The sequence below is a fragment of the Mandrillus leucophaeus genome, unplaced genomic scaffold (genome assembly GCF_000951045.1).
Source record: "Mandrillus leucophaeus isolate KB7577 unplaced genomic scaffold, Mleu.le_1.0 Scaffold846, whole genome shotgun sequence".
Classification (NCBI taxonomy): Eukaryota; Metazoa; Chordata; class Mammalia; order Primates; family Cercopithecidae; genus Mandrillus; species Mandrillus leucophaeus.
In genome coordinates this window covers 1,344,549-1,363,938 of record NW_012109208.1, presented here as the reverse complement: position 1 = coordinate 1,363,938, position 19,390 = coordinate 1,344,549, and the positions used below count along the sequence as shown (strand labels likewise).

General features: G+C 55.1%; 1 protein-coding gene across 2 annotated transcripts in view; it reads left to right on the top strand.

The window, feature by feature from the left end:
* Positions 1-593: 593 nt before the first annotated feature.
* Positions 594-19,390, top strand: part of ACSS1 (acyl-CoA synthetase short-chain family member 1) — a 61,812-nt gene continuing 43,015 nt past the window's right edge. For both annotated transcript variants that reach the window (XM_011968511.1, XM_011968510.1), the window contains exons 1-2: positions 594-1,318; positions 10,857-10,953. In XM_011968511.1, the coding sequence (XP_011823901.1) occupies positions 988-1,318; positions 10,857-10,953 (428 nt within the window). In that variant the 5' untranslated portion in view covers positions 594-987. The remainder of the gene's footprint in view (positions 1,319-10,856; positions 10,954-19,390) is intronic.

Here is a 19,390-nt window from a genome sequence, read left to right as displayed (position 1 = left end):
TGCAAAAACATCACCCCCACTACTGAGCTTACTATGGGGCCACGCAAGGGTAGACGCTTGACAGACATTGTCTGATGTATTCCTTACTGCAGCTCCCCACCCCCGCCGTCCCTGCCCCCCAGGGAGGCATTACTTCCGTTTTCCCCAAAAGGAAAACGAGGCACCGAGAAGTTAAGGAACTTGCTCAAGGTCACAGAATTTGAACTCAGGCCACAGATGCTGGAGCAACTGGATAAAGTCCTCATCGCCCCATATCACCCACCACCGACCCCCAGCAGAACGTGACCCCCGCCAGGACAGAGGCCGGCAGCTGGGGGGCTGGAGCATGGGACCCCAGACCACGGACTCAGGCCTGGGCAGCCTCCCGGCTTCTGTGCTCCCCGCCGACCTCCTTCGCATTCCGCTGAGAAGCCGGGGAGGGGTTCACTCTCAGGGGCGCACAAAGGCATGAAAACCTTACTTCAGCCTCTGAGATGCGGAACTGATCGACCTATCGTCTTGGGACCCAACAGTGCGCTTGGGTGCACCAGTCCTCTTAACGTTGGTGCCAGCTCCCTCCCGCCTCCTTCCCATCCCAGAGGGCCCCCTCGCCCTGGGCCGCACGTGCCTCTGGCAGCTCGAAGAAGCTGTCGGGGCTTGCAGGAGAGCGCGCAAACTGAAACCAAAACAGGCCGACGCGAGGAACGTCCGGGGGGGGACTGCAGACCCGCGGGAGTACAGCGCCTGGGCCAGGGCCTGGGAGCCTGGGCTCCGCCCCGCGCTCCTCTGCACCCCTTCCCCACGCTGCTCCCCTCTTCCTAAGCGTCCCCACCTCTCCCGGGCAGCAGAAGAAGGGGTGGGACCCGGGCGGGCTCCGGGAAGGGGCCCTGGAGGAATGGATGGTGGCCGAAGGGCGGAGCAGGGGCGGGGCCCGCGGAGACTCCAAGGGGCGCCCCGGGCGTGAGGCACCCACTCTGGGAGCACAGAGAACTCAGGTAGTCGGGCTAGATGGCGGCGCGCAGCCTGGGCCGCGGCGTCGGGAGGCTGCTGGGCAGCCTGCGAGGGCTCTCGGGGCAGCCCGCGCGGCCGCTGTGTCGGGTGAGCGCGCAGCGCAGGGCGGCCTCGGGACCCTCGGGCAGCGCCCCCGCAGTTGCCGCAGCCTCACAGCCCGGCTCGTACCCCGCGCTGAGTGCACAGGCAGCCCGGGAGCCGGCCGCCTTCTGGGGGCCTCTGGCGCGGGACACTCTACTGTGGGACACCCCCTACCACACCGTCTGGGACTGCGACTTCAGCACTGGCAAGATCGGCTGGTTCCTGGGAGGCCAGTTAAACGTCTCTGGTGAGTGGGCTTCGGGAGACCCAGGACGCCCCCAACTCTTGCGTCCAGAGGGAACTCGGAGCCTCTCGCCTGCGGCAGCCGTCCCCGGGCGCGGATCGCACCCCTGCAGGGGCCCCTCCTCCGGTATTCCGTCCGCCCCGCCAGCTCTAAGCAGTGGCTCCACGTCACCCCGTCCCTCATCCCATCCGGCCCCAGATCCACGTGCCCAGCTCGGGCCGGTGCCCGCGGGGACCCGGTGGCCGCTTGGGACGCCCCGCTGCTGGCCTTGCTCGGCGCGGCTCCTCGCTCTGCTGACTCCAGAGTTGCGTTACCGGGTGCATAGCGCCGCGGAGCCAGAGCCGGCGGGGAGCCGCGGGCTACACCCGAGCGCTCTGGAGTCGGGACTTTCCCATTGCTATACCGGGGTGGACGGAAAAACAAAGCGGTGGCGGTTGTCACTGGGGGCTGCGGTGCCCGGGGATCAGCCTGAGGACAAGCCCTGCCCACATAAACAAACAGAGCTGTGGCGGGCGACCTGGGGAGGAGGAAACCCGGCGTGGCAGCTGGAACCAGTTATTTCCTCGCTGCGGGCCTGGGGCCTGTGGGCGGGAAGGAAGTAACAGCGGCCTCCGGGTTCTCGTTCTCGGCCTCAGAGAACTGCACCCCAGCGACCCAAGGCCTGCTTTGGACCCGCGGGGTCTGAGGTTCCCGGTGGTCAGTGGTCTGAAACTTGCTGAGCAGAGGCCTCTGCTGCTCTGCTAAGATTTGGGGCTGGGGGTCGTACACCGCACCCTCGCCCCCACCTAAGGCGCTGACTGGGCAGCGAGGGGGAAGCCCTGAACTGCAGGCAGGGCTGGCCACGCAGGGTGGGTGCCAAGTGCAGGGTGGGCCCTGGATGCAGGGTGGGCCTGGGTGTGGGGCCTGCGGGGAGGGCCTGGCAGACACGGTGTTGATCAGAGGGATGCAGGCCAGAAGAGTGGCCATAACCAGCTTGCTGGATTTGGGAGTGTTTGAGAAAGGACTTGAGGGTCTTTATGGCAGGGTCACCAGGGCCCCATTTTCTCCAACTCCTCCCTCAGTTATCCCTGTTGTTCTGCCCCGCTAGCCCTCAGTGTCCACATTGTGAGGATGGGGGCCCTCATGCTCAGAGGTTAGGCTGAGTGCTGCAAGGTATGCAGCAGACCCAGCTCTTACTGGTGACCCACAGGCAGTAGCGATTTTAGTTTAACTTCAGATATAGCCATACAGTTGTAGGTAGTGTCTTGTAGTTAGTTTTCAAAGAAATTGAAAGGAACTTTGGACCTCCCCCCGATATTGTATATTACTTTGCTGGTTTAATTAAAATGAGTCACTTACTAGATAAGTGTTTTCTTTAACCTTGAGTCAGCAGCAAGTGCCCTTTAACTACTGGGAAAAAACCAAACCCTTTGGTTTGCAGAGTTGGTGCAATGTGCCCTTGAAGGGGACTAGAGCAGCTTGCCCAAGGACAGAAATGGAAAGTGACCTGCTCTGGACTTGTGAGGCCAAGGTCATGGGGAACATTCACAGTTGGCCTGTGCACAGTTGCAGCCCCACTCAGATAAGACAGCGGGGCGGACCTCCTGGGGCCAACAGCAAGGACCTTCTGAACCTCGCTGGGTCAGGATCAGGGTGTGGTCAGCAAGCATTCTTCTGTCTCCTTTTCCTTCACTTATTTCTCCTGATAATATGGCCTTTACGGCTACCTTAGCCAGAAATTGAGCTTCAGAAAACTAACTTGAAAAACAGCTTTTCAGCAACTTTCTCCCCGGGATGTGCGTGCCCACCTGTTCATGGGTCAGCAATATCTCTTTCCTTTGCCAGTGTCTGCAAACCATAATGGGGACAGTATGAAAAAGGGCCAGGCCAGGCCATGACTCCTCTGGGAGCCCCTAGAAAGTCATGGGATAGGTGAAAACACTTTGGCCTGATCTGTCAGCTGTGTGTGATAAAGTCAGATGGCTTGTTCCAAAGGAATATCACTCTTGAAGAAAACTTCACCTCACTCCTTCAAGAATACCAGTGGTTCTCAACGCATGGTCCTCAGACCAGCAGCATCAGCATTACCTGAGAACTTTTGAGAAACAGAAATTCTGGAGCCCATCCTGGATATCTGGAATCAGAAACCCTGGGTGGGACCTGACACCTGTGTTTATAACGAGCCCTTCAGGTGCTCTAGAGGACACTCGGGCTTGAGAACCACTGGTCTGTACGCCTCAAAACAGGGCAGATGAAGGCACTTCTGAAACGGAATTGGGATTAGTGCCCGGCCATGGCCCTGTTAAACAAAGAGCAAACAAACAATGGGCTGTGGATGGTGCAACACCGTTTCGTGGCTCCAGGTGTCTTTAGAATCAGGACTCGGGTTGATTTCTTGCTTTCCCTGTACTGCACTTTGCATGTTTCCTCATCTGTAAAACAAGGGCAGTATGTAACTGAATTATGTCCTAGTTACTATCGATGCACATCAAACCACCCCTAAGCTTAGTGGTACAAGATAACAACAATTTTATATTCCTCGCAGAGTCTGTGGGTCAGAACTTTGGACAGGGCCAGATGGGGATGACTTGTGTCAAAGGGCAAAATTCCGACAAATTTAGTTTAAAGATCTTAATTCACTTTTTTCGTGATTATAGAATTGGGAAACACCTAATTCCATAAAACAGAATGAATGTTTGATGAGTTGAGCAGAGGAGGATGGTTTTATAGACAGAAGGGTCTGAAGAATGCGGACACGGAGAACAAAAAGTGAACTGGTTATTTCAAAGCTACTTTTGCTGTAAAGGTGAAAGTGGAAGGAGCTCCCTTACTACGCCAGCTTGTTTGGAGATTTAGCTATCTCTCACTCTCCTTGTTTCTTAGAAGGCTGGATAAACAATTTAGTTTCCATTTGGTGACACGGCACTTTAGCAAGAGTGACTCCATTTTTGTGTGATCTATTGGGCCTGATGCGGCTCAGTCCAGACCAGTGGCCTCCTATACATTTTATTTAACACTTGCTTCTGCTCCTCAATGTCTGAGGTTGGAGTCATCTGCCTGTTTCTCACTCCCAAGTCTGGGGCCTGGTTTGGGACAACTTGCAGGCTGACTTCAGCCAGACCTGTGACCCAAAGCACCTCCTGGGGCTTGTCACAGCATGGTGGCTGGGCCCAGGCAATGTCCGGCAACCAGAGGTCTAAGAGACCAGCACAGACACTATTAGACATCTTCTGACCTGGGAAAGGGGACCTGACTGTTTGCACCTGTTTTGTTATCCATCGGAGTATCTGTCAGCACACATATCCCAGGGCTGTTAGAATGAAATAAGAAAACGCTTGTAAGGCACTCAGCACTTTCTTAACACATTATACATCCCCAATCACTGGCCATTTGTTATTTATTAATGAAGCATGTGGGGAGGCTATGACCTTGTGCTTGGCCTTCAGCAGTGCTGCTGAGAGAGCTGAGCTTCATTTGAACTGGACCACATGAGCTTGCATCTGATCAGCCTGGGATAGGTGGGGAATAGGCTTTGGAGAGCATGCAGGTGGCTGAGGTGGCTTTCAAAACACCACAGTATCCTGCCCATCCCGCAACTCCAATAGCCAGACGAGGTTATGGTGTCTGAGGCCCACCGGGCAGGGTAGACAGAGTGTCTGTGCCCTTCTGTGACTTGCTTCTGTTGTGTAAAACTGCCTTGCAGAAGGTTCTTTGGAGAGCCAGGTTCTAAAAGGGATTCTTTCCCACCTGTGAAATTTGGCTCTGTCCTTTGTAGGGCTCTGCAGCTGTTTTTGCCCTGTGGCATATCAACTCAAGATATCAGGAAGTTGTAAATGCAGAACCAGAGGGTAATGACATGTGTTACTTTCAAAACACACAGCTAAGCTCTATTTTTTAAACCCCCTATTTTAAGTGATGTTTTTCAGTGTGTGTACTCTTAAGCAAGAGTGTAAAAATCCTCTTTGTAACCAAGCATTGAGCACTGGGAAATTTCTTGGATGCTTTTTGGAGATTAATTGCAGGAATAGAGGCCCTTTTGCTGTAGTTCCTCTCTGTTGGCTATAGTTTCCTCTCTGTGGCATGCCTCCAATAGTTCAGAAGGCAGGACACTGACGGCGGCAAGACGCTGTGTGCCTGTGCTTCATTTTCCTCCTAGTCACCCCAGTGATTCAAGTAACTTTTTAAAGGTTTTTCAGGTAACTCTACATGAAAAAGGAACCCTAATCTTAGGAGGAGGGTCCTCCTGAGGAATCCAAGTCCTCTCCAGCTGTCAGGGGCACAACTTATTTTAAATAACAGATGCTCTGGGAAAATTTTCCAAAACAATTTTTGTGACTGACGTAATATCTCAAAGCGTGCCAGGGAAGATTGCTATTAAAAGAAAGTCCATTGTAGGCCGGGGCCGGGGCTCATGCCTGGAATCCCAGTACTTTGGGAGGCTGAGGTGGGCAGATCGCTTGAGCTCAGGAGTTTGTGACCAGCCTTGCAACACAGTGAGACCCCTACCTCTTAAAAAAAAAATTAGCCAAGCATGGTGGTGCACACCTGTAGTCCCAGTTACTTGGAAGGCTGAGGTGAGAGGATCCCTTGAGCCCAGGAGGTGGAGGTTGCAGTGAGCTGAGATCACGCCACTGCACTCCAGCCTGGGCAACAGAGTGAGACCGTGTCTCCAAAAAAAAAAAAAAAAAGCCCATTGTGAATAGTAACTCCCTATTCAAATTGAATTTCCATATGCTGGGTTCCACCTTCAGTTAGTGTGTGTGAGTGTGAGGGATGTATTTCAATAACCAACAAGAGTACTTGAAGATTCCTACATGTGTGTCAGGTTTATAATGGAAATGCCAATACTCTTATAATGCTTTTTAAACAAAATACCAAACCCCTGCTCCAGCCACGGGCATTGGCTGACTGCCTCCAGCTGTGTGAGGCCCTGGGCGGGGCCCTGGGCGTCTGTGAGCGCGATGGAGCGCCCTGGCAGGACGGCCGTCTGCTCTGCATGGCTTGTCGCATCCTCATGACACCAATGTGAAGCGGTTGGTGGTCCCATTGCACAGATGTGGAAATAAAGGCTCCAGTTCATGTACAGCAATGAATAATCCAGAAAATGCTCAATACCATAAAGCCCACATTCTAATGAGGAGATGAACCATAAGTCAGTAAATGAGTAAGCCCACACTGGGCTGGGCGGGGGATTGTGATGTAATTCCCAACCCTGGTCCCCATGATAAAGGAATCTTAGGGACATGGTCCCTGCCCTTGGGGAATGGCATTGTGTCCCATAGTGGGGACCACTGGGCAACATGGGGCAGTGTGAAATGGTGTGGGCCACTGACAGGGGAAGTACAGGTCATCATGTGCTGGGAAACTTGGGGAAGGCTGGAAATAGGAAGTGGAGTTTCAGCTACACCTTAAATTGCCATAGGTCCTTGCCCATCTCTTTTTGGAAATGCTGAGAAATGGAATTTTCTTGTCCCACTGCCCAGTTCTTTGGGCAGATTTTTTAAAATTTTCTTTTCCTCCTTCCTCTTTTCCCCTCTTCCCTCCCCTTTCCGTCCTTCCTCACCTTCTTACCTCCTTCCTCCCCCTCCCTTCCGCCTTTTCATCCCGAAATTGAAGCATCAGCAGGAACCATAACTATGTGCGAAGAGCCATGTGCACATGAGTGTTAGGGCCACTGTCCCCCCAAACCCCACATGGAGCTTTCTCCAGGTGCTTGTGTGGTCTGAGCATCAGCCGTGGTGGCTAGAACAAAGACGGCGGGAGGGTTGTTCTGTTTGTCTTCCTGGGGACACCTTGACTCCATCAGACCCACAGTCAGCAATAATCCAATGGCACCTAATCCTTCCAGTCCCACCCAGACCAAGGATCATTATACCCACTCCAAGGATTAGGAAATGGGCTTGGATTAAATGATACGTGCATTGTCTGTGGTTAGTGAGTGGCTGGACAGGGGCTGGACTTTGGACCCTGAGTTTTTAGTGATGACTCCAGGCTGCCAGCCAGTGGCTCACGAGGCTGGCAAGTGTGTGTAATCGCCCCTGTCCCAGAGGAAAAGGAGAACCACTGGAAATCTGGCATCTGCGTAGAAAGTGGACATGCATGCAGGTCCATGTGCACGCATCGTCAGTCGGGTCCCAGGACCAGCAGCGGTTGCATCACTAGGATCTTGTTAGAAATGCAGATGCCCAGAGCGGGGGCGGGGCACACCAGCTCCAGCTAACACACCCTCTGGGGATTTCTGATGCCACTCAAGGTTGAGAAGCGCTGATTTGGGCCAAAAAAGAGAGCGTCTTCTACTTGAGGGATGAAGCCACAAAGACAAGAAGAGGTCTGCTTCCTCCCTTGGGTGTGAGGGGACCACCTGTCGCCAGTTACACCCCAATAGGACCCTTTGGCTCGAGGACGCAAGTGGTCTGTTTCTCGGCTCTGTGCTCTGGACTAGGCTACCTGAACCCAGACCCCAGCAGGACACTCGGCCGGCGCCCTAGGGAGCGCAGCAGGCAGTGAGCATCTGGAAGAGTTGGGGATGCACAGGGTCCGGGACAGTGAGGTGCTTGGGAGAGTGAGCACGTCGGGCTGAGACCTGCAGTGTGGGTGTGAGGAGGGCACAGCGCCCCAGGCAGGGAGAAGCCACAGCAAAGGCCCCAGGGCAGGGGAGCTCACCAGACGTGGCCTGGCCAGCAGGGAGAGGCAGGTCACTGGGGCCTTGGTGGCCACTTTTTGAGCACCTTCTGCATGTGGTGGGGCACCTGGGGGACACTGTGTTTGGGGCTCCGTTCTGATCTGCTGGACTCAGGCCACCTGTCAGTCCTGGAAAGATAGGGACACGTGGCTTATCTCACGGGCCACCCAGCCGCACCTGGGTGCTGTCCATCCTGGGGCTGGCCTGCCCCTCTCCACCTTCCTCAGCTCTGCCTTCCTGCTTGGTATAAAATGATGCAGGATGTCATGCTGGGCTGGGAGGTTGTGAGGGCCTGTTTGAAGTCGGACAGTCACTCTCTCTGAGAGAAGTGTCCTGGTGCCCTGGCTGCTGTGGGAGCAGGTGAAGCAATGAGATGAATGCCAAGGCGAAGTGTCCAGCGTGGTTCCAGCCCTTCCTGCTTCGTCCTGGCTGGGGCCTTGGGTAGGTCACTGTGCCATTCAGAGGCATTTTCTCATCTACGCCTGGGCAGGCCACTCTTCTGGGGGGCTCCAGGGTCAAATTTGGGGTGGAGCAAGTGTGTCAGGCAGAGCTTTTCAGATGTGAGAGTGGGTTCACATCTCCTGGGGCTTCTTATGAGGCTAGTTGGGACTCAGCAGGTCTGGGTGGGACTGACAGTTTGCATTTGTGACCAGCTCCTGGGGGGGATGGCGGGTGCAGACGATGTCGATCCTCAGCTGGGCATTCCCAGGCTTGTCTTAGCTGCCCAGAGTCACTGGAGGTGACAGGCAGGCAGCGGGGTATAGGACCCTCTATGGAGGGATGATCTCCTGCTGATTGTTCAGAAGCCAGAAGTCCATCGCTTTCATGTGAAATCTCTTGATTTGTAAATATTGGACTGGATTCACACACACACGCCCACGCACCCTGGTCAGGGTGCTTAGCACATCTGTATACTGGACTCAGCCTAGGGACCACGTTGGCAAATATCGGCTGTACCTGTGTTTTAATTTTCTCCCTGGCAGTTGTGTTGTTTTTCCATCTCCTTCAGGGTTTACATGTTCCTCTCGCCTGCCTGAATTGGCCTCACTATTCTTTCCCCTGTCTGTAAGACCAAGCCTGATTCTTCCCTCCTCCCCTCTTCCCCCACTACTGGCAAAGCTTGCTTCCCTCCCACTTGTTGCATAGAGCAGTTCTCCACTGCCTGGTGAAGAATTGGACTGTTATCAGGTGACTTTGGAGGGTAGGATGGTGGGACAGACTGTGGAGCCAATCTGCCTGTGTTGAATCCAGCTCCGCCTCTGTGTGACCTTGGGCGGGCAGGTTAACTTCTCAGGACCTCTGTTTTCCCATCCGTAATGGGAGATGCTGGTGGTGTGGGCGCTCGCTCTGTGGAGGCTCTTGCAGTAATTATTGTTTCAGCCCCAGGCTGCTCTTAACTTCCTAGGGTTTGCCTCCCCAGGGTAAATTCAGCTCCATTTCCCTGTTTGGACAAGTGTTACGAGCCTGCCACCACCGACCTTGTGTGTTTGGTCACTTTGCATGTTTCTTACGTTTGCATCTGTCTCCTGCACCCACGACAGGGGTTTTGAATCTGCCCTGGCATTTCCCTCAGTGCTCAGCATGGTGCTTGATCAGGATTGGCACCCACGACTGGTTGGGTTAAACTATCTCAGGGTTGTATACTCCTTCTCTTTGCTCCTAAGAGACTACCCAACACCCAGCAAAACATTGTGGGGTTAATGCTGCACTTGGCATGACCACAGTGAACAGAGGTTAGCGTGCCCACTCACCCAACACACACAGAGATGTCGGGTTCCTTGTGTAAATTCAGGTCTGCCACTGAGCCCCTTCTTAGTTTGTCTTCTTGTTTATATTTTCTTCCATTTTGGGGGCATTTCTTCTCTTTTATTTTTCTGTTAATAGTAGTTCAAAGAACTTTCTTGTGTCTGTTGCTAGTATTAATAATGTTTTCCTGGCATCTGTCTTCATTTACTACATTTTTGAGGTGTAATTTACAAACAGGATACAGGGGTGACCCTGAGAGACCAGGTGGGCAGGTGCTGCTGCCCCCAAAGCCAATCATGGGGCTCGTGTCCCTGCATACCCGGGGACCCACCGATGGGCCAGTGAGTGAAGAGAGCTGGCTTGAGGGTTGTCAGAAGGGGCTCAGCTTTGGAATCTAATGAGTAGTGACCAGTCTGCTGGCGGAGGAGCCCGTGCTGCTAATCCTCAGTCTCACAGTGTGCCGGTGTGCCACAGAGCTGACTGTTTCTGCTGGAGGGTCATGTGTGGGAGCTTGGGTAATGGAGAGGGAGGGAGCTGAGCCTTCTGCAAAACCAGGAGGACATTTCCCCATCACGAGCCACTTCTTGGAACAAGGCTGGTTTACTGGGTACTAGTGGAACACGTGGGGGAGTTGGGTCCTCATCCCTTCTTGCACCTTTAACCTTGGGGGCAAGAAAGCACTGGGCAGATGGGAACTGCAGGAGCCAAGCCCTGAAACAGGAATGACCTGTTTGCGCTGAGTGTTCTTTCCAACAGCTCAGGCTGCACTGCCCAGCCCTGGCTGCACATCAGAACCAACCATGGTGTCTTTGAGGCTTTGAAGGCCCAGGGCCCATTGGGTAGGGTCTCTAGGGGTGGCCCAGGAGATGCCAATATGCAGCCAGGGTTGGGTCCATTGTGAAGCAACCACTTCAGAATATTTGCAGGACATCACCTTATACCTCTGAGATCATATTTGTTCACTGTTCTCCTTGCAAGCGGGTAGAAACATTATCACTGATGAGGACAGGGCCCCTGTCAGTGGGAGAAGAGAGAGTCACAGCAAACTAGACCCCTGCTCCAATCCCTCACCCTGGCTGAATTCTCACTCCAAAAGCACCAAGTGTAACATCTGCAAACCCTCTTTTTGTACAGTCAACTGCTTGGACCAGCATGTTTGGAAGTCCCCCGAGAGCGTTGCGTTGATCTGGGAGCGCGATGAGCCTGGAACGGAAGTGAGGATCACCTACAGGTACTGTGTGCCCTCGAATGTTCAAGGTGCAAGGGAGGCACCCAGCTCCGTCCTGTGTACTGAGTGGCTGTCAGGGAGGGGCTGTGTGAGTCTCAAGGAGTGCATTTTGGCTTCGCAAATGCTGTCTTATCCAGGAAAAGTAAACGTGAACGCAAGCAGAATGAAACACAGTAAAAGCCGGTCTAGCCTGCCTGGCCACACTCTCAGTGCCTTGTGAGGGTGGGACGATAAATAAAATCGTCTTTAGAAGAGTTATTTTGTTTTTAAGCTGATCTTTTTAGTCTCTGATTCCTTAAGCAGATTCTATGTGCCCAGCATGTTTCAGATGCTGTGTGCGTTGGGGGGTTTGCACTGGTCTTCCCCAAGCTACTTCCTATAGGAGCTGCTGTGTCGGTGCAGCACCTTTGTTCTCCATGCAAACCCCCTTTGCCTGAGGCTTACCTTACCCTTACAGAGATGCCTCAGGCCCACTGTGGCCCTAAACTATGACTTCCTAAGTCCCCATCACACACAATCATCCAGTGTGATTACTCTCCTGGGGGCAGCTCCAGGGTCTTCTTGTCCAATTACTTAGCAGGTCTTCACTGGGTGCCTTCGTGTTGATATGGGCTGGGGTATGTTGCAGTAACAAACAATCCGCAAGCACATGACAGAGCATGGCTGGGTGGCCACTGTGAGCTCAATAGTCTGGAAGGCCTCTTGGAGGAGGCAATGTTTCAGCTGAGGTCCTATGGGCCAAGAGGAGCAGTCCTGAGGAGACAGGGGCAGACCTGGTCCAGGGGTCCCAGAAGCAGAGGGAAGGTGCACATGGCTGGGACACAGGAGCGAGGGAACGTGGAGGAGGAGCATTCCGACAGGCAGGTCCACACTGGGCAGCCTGAGAGCAGTAGTCACTGCCCTGCCATGCGGGTGACCTGGGGGCGAAGGGGCACTTACTTGTAGTTTCCTGTTTGTTTCTTGAACTCCAATTTTATCACAGACCAAATTCACCAAACCTGCTAAAACTGCACTCACGCCGACTATTGGATGCAGACAAGTGATGCTAGTGGATCTGCTGCGGCTCCCAGTGGGCCCTGTCCTGCTTATTCCTCCCCTCGGCCCCCAGGAGCCCTCAGGCCCATCACAGCCTCCACCAGCCTCAGCCAGGGCTCCTTTGCTGACCCATCTCCCCAGCAGTCAGACTTACAGCCTATATAGCATGCATTTCTTATCTCTAGTCCCTGGTTGCAGATGCCATGTGGCCCACAGGCCAGCAGCATTCTGCTGCCCGGGAGCCTCGGGCCCCAGTGGACAACTGAGCGGCCCCCCAGGTGGCCCCTGGACACTGGAGTGCAGGGGCTCTGAAGACCCAAGCTGCTGCAGACGCCCCTCGCCATGGTGGGCCCAGCTCCATTTGCCTGCGAACAAACCCCCTTCTGAGAAGGAACTTGAGGCTGCTGCCCCGGGAGTTGTTCTTCAGTAAAAGATGAAATCCTTCTGTTGGGGGTCGGGGGCTAAAGGAGCTGCACCTGGAGGTCCGGCAGGGCGGGCCCAGCCATGGCACTCCCCAAAGGGTCAGTTTCCCTCCATCAGTCTCTCAGGTGTGCCTGAACCCTGGGGCCGGCGGGCCGTGTGCGATGCCCCCTCGGCTGGACGCTGCCCGTGGGTGCACTGAGTGCATGCTAAGCAGCGGTTCGGTCTGTGAGTGGGGCTGGAGCCCTGTGGAGATGTGTGGTTAAACATAAACCATATGAGAATTCTCAGGACTGCAGCCAGCCTATGAAAACTAAGGACAGCTTCAGGCCCATGGCACTGAAATGGCCCTGGCAAAGTACTTATTACTCTGTCTCCAAAAATAAACAGGGGCCGGTCACAGTGGCTCACGCCTGTAAACCCAGCACTTTGGGACGGTGAGGTGGGCGGATCACTTGAGGTCAGGAGTTTGAGACCAACTTGGCCAACATGGTGAAACCCCGTCTGTACTAAAAATACCAAAATTAGTTGGGTGTGGTGATGTGCGCCTGTAGTCCCAGCTACTTGGGAGGCTGAAGCAGGAGAAACGTTTGAACCCGGGAGGTGGATGTTGCAGTGAGCCAAGATTGTGCCACTGCACTCCATCCTGGGTGACAGAGCCAGACTCCATCTCAAAAAATAAATAAAAAAATAAAAATAAAAAAATAAAAATAAACAGACTTCTTTCAAAATGGTTTTGCAGACTTTAGCCAGGCTTAATACGAGGTGACCATTTCTGTTTACTGTTTGAGTGAAAAGTGTTACCTGTAATTGCAGCTAGTATTTGAGGGATGTGAGTTCCTTACTGTCCTGGTCATGCTAAGTTTCTGATGTGAGGTTTTCTTCTTCCTTTCTCTGAGGGAAGCCCCCAGACATTGGTGCTGGTTGTCCTCCCAGCAGACATATCACTGCCACTGAACACAGTGCTTTCCTGCCCACGGGCCTCGTGCCACAGCACTTAAGGTGCCTAGGAGGGTTGCAGGCCTCCTCGGCTGGAAGATCAATGTACAGACTAGCAGCCTGGGCCTGTTAAAGAAACCCCTTGGGGCTGGTAGAGATTGGGATGCCGGTGGCGATGCAGGAAGCTTGCAGGCAGTGAGGAAGTCTGTGTGTTACAATCCCAGGTGACCTGGCAAAGGAAACCTCCCGACTCTGACCCCCACCGTGATCTTAGGCACAGGTGACGTTGGGTCAACACAGGCAGATGCAGCCCTGGGACGGGTGCCCACGGCCTTTACCCTGCAAGTGCAGGATTTGCAGTCCCTACTTCCCCAGGTCCTCGGGGGTACAGGGTCTGCAGAAAGAGGCACGTTCTAGCTCTAGTTCAGTACCATCTTGCTGCTGGCCTGTGCCCTTGTGTGGCTCCCTAATCTCCCCGGGTGTGACTTTCCCATCTGTACACCCAGGGTAATTGTCACAATGGAGATGACTGTAAAGTAGGCACAGGGAGATGACAGCTTGAACGCACTAGCAAGTAAGAATAGCCGTGATGATGATGTAGCTGCTATTTATTGAGTACTCACTGGATTCCAGAGCTGTTTTCAGCATTGTAACTGGGCAGTGACGTTGGGCCTCGTGCTGGCTGGCTGCAGGGCTCGGGAAGGAGGAGCCCCTTCCCTGCCGCGGTTTTACCCCGCTTCCTCCTTCATAATTGCAGCCCTCACTTCCCACTGGGAGGGGAAGGGCTCAGCCTGGGACATCTGCACTCATCTCCCAGGGCAGTCTGCCACCCAATTCCAGGTCCCAGCTCCATTTCCAGCCTTCCTCTGCCCAGAGCTAGCTGAGGCAGCCCTTCTCCCCTGGTGAAGCAGCAGGCTGAAAGCCCAGAGCAGAACAGTGCCTGCCAGAGGCTGTGGGCCTCGTGGCCCTGAGGCTGTGGGTCCAGGCAGCACTCTGGGAGGGCAGCGGTTCTTTTTGGCTGTTTACCTGCACTTCTCCAGCAGGTGCCCATTTTATTTTATTTTTATTTATTTATTTTTGAGACAGGGGCTCAAAAATGTCACCCAGGCTGAAGTGTAGTGGTGCTGTTACAACTCACTGTAGCCTCGAGCTCCTGGGCTCAAGTGATTCTCCTGCCTCAGCCTCCCAGTAGCTGGGACTACAGGTGTGTGCCACCAAGCCTGGCTAAGCATTTTATGTTTTGTAGAGATGGGATCTCACTATGCTGTCCAGGTGGGTCTGGAACTCCTGGGTTGGAGTGATCTGCCCACATGGCCTCCCAAGTACTGGGATTCCAGGCGTGAGCCAACGCACCCGGCCGGTGCCTGTTTTAGAAGACTGTCCTTCACACTGTAGTTCGCATGGGCAGGTTCTAGAGACCCTGGGGGGTGGCCATGTGGAGAAATGCAAATTCCTCTCTTTTGGGAAAGCGGTGGCCCAGGTAGATGAACGAGGCTTTGAGATGGCTGCTGCCTAGCTGGTGTGTTTCTCCCTGCCTGGAGCCTGGAGTCTGGGGTCTGGGGTCTGGGCCAGGAATTTCCAGGCTAGGGCTGGATTCCAGGTGCAGGAAGCAGCCTGAGGCCCTGTGCAGGTCCAGATCTTCTCAGCCAGCAGGGTGTGCCCCCACACAGAGGAGAGACCGGACTGTGGGTGCCAGGCTGGGGTGCCTGCAGAGGCTCCAAATCAGTGAACCTCTTCTCTGAGGGTCTCTGTAGGGGGGTGTGAACTTGAACTTGAACTTAAATGAGAGCATCTTAAGCCAGAGGACCAGGTTTTAGCTCTGGCTTGTCCTATGGCCTCAGACCTATCCCTCTGGGCTTTAGTGTCCTCATCTGTAAAAGGAGGGATTCGATGGCCCCAGTGTTCCAGCCCTGGCAGGCGTGCATGAAACACGGAGGGGCAGAACTGGGCCCCGAGTCTGCGAGGAAGTGCAGTCACTGTGTGCCACTCCGGGAGCTGTTGCCCTGTGGAAACTCCCGCTGGTGGGGGTAATTTCTGTGACTGTTATTTCCCGGCCTTTTTATTGGGCAGGGTCCTGCACAGTGAGAAACCCCTGACCAGAGGAGCAGAGGGGATGTCAGGCCTCCCCCAACCCCAGCTGCCTCAGAGTCCCAGGGGATTGAGGGAAGGCTTTCTCCGTGGGTGTGCTGGGCTGGGCATGGGGCTTTACTGCGAATCTGTGCAGCCTGGCACCTGACACGGAGGCCCGCAGGGCTGTGCATGACAGGGCCTGTCCGTTCACCCTAGGGAGAGGGAGCTGCCACACACTACAGCTGAGGTGGGGCGGGGACTGAGCCTGGGGCCACCTCTCTGAGAGCTTGTTTCTGTTGTCCGCCCTGGATATCTTCAAACACAGCCATTTAGGGGGGTCACAGAAGTGGCTGGTCCCTCGAGGGGAGCAGGAAGCAGGAAGTCCTGTCACAGACACTTAGTTGGAGAAGGCTTTGTGGAGGGTTGAGTTTTGAGAGGCAGAGGAAGGGGAAGTGTGATGAGGGCAGGAGTGGGGGACTGGTGAGGACACGACAGGGGGAGGGGCCAAGGTCTGGGAACTGGTGGAGGCGGGAGGCTGTGCCCTGCCTGCCTTGACCCTGGCAGGAGGAGGGGCCAGAGCCCTGGACCTGGTGGAGGCAGGAGGCTGTGCTCTATCCACCCTGACCCTGGCTGTGGACCTAGAGCCTGTCGCTCCACCTCTCCCACCCTTGGTTTTCGCATTTGCAAAATGCAGTCACACATCTCCTCCACCGGGCTGCTGGGGGTGGAGAGGGACACGTGGGATGAAAACCAGAGGGGTGCCTGGAAGATGAAGGCCCGTTGCAGCCACAGGTCGGGGCCAGGTGAAGGAAGGCCAGCAGAGGGTTTCAGATTTGAAGAAGGGCAAGACATGGGTGGCCCCGAGGCTGCTGGGGCTGAGAGTGGGTGGGTGGTGATTTCAGGGGTGACGGTACTCAGTGGGACTTTGCCTGGGAGGACACGTGCATCCGCTAAAATGTGCCCCTTCCCTATGTCCCTAGTGGGTGACCCTTGCCCTTTGCTCTTCTGCTCAACCCCCCAAGTTAATTACCCTAATGAGCACACTCCCTTATGAAAACATCAGGGCAGCTGGGGGAGGATCCTAACTCACGGGAGGCTGTGGGGGAACAGCCTCGCTGACCCGTGTGTGACACAGCGGCTGTCGTGGAAGGCAAACTCGGTGTGGTCTGTGGGGCTCCCAGGGCGGGTGAGGCGTGGAGTCCCAGCCTAGCTGCCCCACCTGAGAGGAGGGTGCCCAGGCAGCCTCTGAGACTTGGGCTGGGACGCTTGGTCTGGAATCTGCATGCTAGAGCCAGAATCTGACAGGAGCCCATGTTACTCGGGACGGGCTGTTTTTAAAGCAGCATCCACCTTTCCTCCAGCCCCAGGCTGCAGCTGCTGCCGCTGGAATATTTGGGGTCTTCCTATGCACGCTGTCTGTGCTCCCTTGCGTTCTCCTGGGTGCTGAGGTCCTGGCACTTCATAGTTTAGAAAGGCCCCATCTTCAGACTGCAGTGCAGTAACCCACACTGAGGGAATTTATCTTTATGTCCACACTGAGCAAATGCCTGCGGTGGAGCTGGATCCCGGTTTTTGTGACCCCCTGCTACCACACAGGCTGGATCCCGGCTTCTGTGACCCCCCTGCTACCACGCAGGCTGGATCCCGGCTTCTGTGACCCCCCTGCTACCACGCAGGCTGGATCCCGGCTTCTGTGACCCCCCTGCTACCACGCAGGCTGGATCCCAGCTTCTGTGACGCCCCTGCTACCATGCAGGGGCTGTTGGGGTTGGCCCAGTTCTGGGAAGGGGCGGAACAGCTGGCAGAGCGGAGGGGTGGGAGCTAGCGGGTGATGGTGAGGAGGTGGGGAGGGCATGGGCTGGTGGGGGCACAGCCTCCCTAGGGGGAGGGTCACGCCTGGAGATGAGTCTGTGAGGACCAGGACACAGCTTTGTGGCTCCTGTTTTGCGTTTTCCCTCCTGTTTCTGCAGGCACTAGGCAGGGGGTAAGTGACTCGCAGCTTTGCTATGGGCTGCACTGTGGGGTCCCTCAGTCCTGCCCGTGTCCAGTCTCCACCAGCACAGTGTGGGCAGCACAGGGGCCAGTGGATGAAACTTTCTCACCTGTCCAGAACTGCAGCTCAGCTCAGCTCACCCCCATCCCTTCCCCATGGAGGGGCCACATCTTCATTCCCAAGTTCCTACCCTTGACACTGCCTCCTCCCCTGCTAGGCAGACACAGAGTGAAGGTGTCACCGTGGGTTAGATGTGGGGTCCAGTGCACGGAATGGAAACCAAAGCCCATTCAGTAGTGAGTGTGCCCCTGTGGCAGGGTGCCCAGTGCAGCCCCGGGTGGGGTACGACAGTGGGGTGAGGATGGACTAGACCTCCCAGCTGGCCCAGGAACCCCTAACTCCTGGCAACAGGCCTGCACACAAGGCCTTAGATGGATGGGGCACCAGCCCTCCATCCTCCTCAAGTCACCTGGTATCTCCTCGGTGTCCAGTCTGGCCTTGCCACCCTTACGCTGCCTCCGTGGGTCTGGCCTTGGGCAGGAGCTGACACCAAGGATTTCAGTTCATATTGATGTTTGCCTGGGACCCTGATTTTTAAAGCTGGGGACTCTGGTATCCATAGAGCTTTAGGAACTTGGGAGTTCATGCAGCTGAAAAGGTTCCCCAGCTCTGACTGTGGTGGATGTACTGAGGAGTCTATAGTCCCATCAGAAGTGGAGTTCAGGTCTGAATGGGACCCCTGGGCTCTGCAGCTGAGGCTTCTGGCCCTCCACACACCTCTAAATAAACATCCTGGTGTGCCCAGGCTGAACTCCACTGCATGCAGACAGGATGCCCTGTTGCTGGCCAGGGCCACGTCTTCCAGGTGTCTGGGGCCTCAGAGGACCAGTAGACACTCATTAGGCACTGACATCAGCTGGGGTTTAGGGGCCTCATGCCAGAGGACTCCAGGACCCCTTGTGCAGGGTTCAGAGACTGAGGGTCGGCTGCTAGAGGAGGTAGGATCAAAGGCTGTGGAGTTACTGGTGCCAGGACAGGAGGTGGTGGCACGGTGCTGCTGGCCTGTTGCAACAGGGGCCTCCCCTGTCATTCTTTCTCCTGACCCTCCCTGTGGCTGTCTTGACCTCATCTGAACATTGTGACAGTAGGGGGTCAGGATGGGTGGGGACTTGACAATTTCCCATCAACAAATCCAGTCTAGTTCCCCTGAGAAGCCTGGAGAGAGGTTTCAGGGCCGCTTGCAGATATGGTGAATGTGTCTGCCCCCTGTTTGGGCCAGCACAGTCCCACTCTCCCTGCTGCTTCTGCGTGGATGAAGCCTTTAGGGGAACGGCCTCGACCAAGGGAGTCAGGCCATGTGGACAGGGACTTCAGAAGTGGTCATGTGGGATCTTCTCAGACATGAATGTCTTCAGGAATTCCTCATGGTCTCCAAACATGCCAGAGAAATTGCCAGGCAGCTTTAACAACTGTGTCACTCTGGCTGGAATTTACAGCAGTGATTTCCAGCTGCAGGCCATGCCTCAGAGTCCCCTGGGGAAGGTTTCTAGTGAGACAGTACCCAGGCTTTGCTTCGGCCATTCTGAGTTTCTGGGAAGGTCATGGGAATCTGTATTTGAAAATGCATCCCTGGGAATGCCGCAGCAATGGCTTGTCAGAAATCTGTCAGGATTCAGTTGTAGAAAAGAGAAGTCACCGCTGTTCTTTTAAGTGGAAAGGGAGTTTAGGCAGGGTGCTTCCAAATCCCTGGGAGGTAGGAAGAGCAGCCTCTGGGGGGATCTTCAGCCTCGACCTCTGGCACAATTAGAAGGGCCTCCAGAGACCTCACTGGCACTGCTGAGTTTCCAAACATACTCCTGCAGCTTGGGTCCAGGACTCAGGAAACCACCATTGCTGCTGGTTCACCTGTGTCTCGGCACCCTCACAGCGAGCGGGGCTGCCCCAGGAAACCCAGCATCCTCTAGCCGCTCTGCGCAGCAGCAG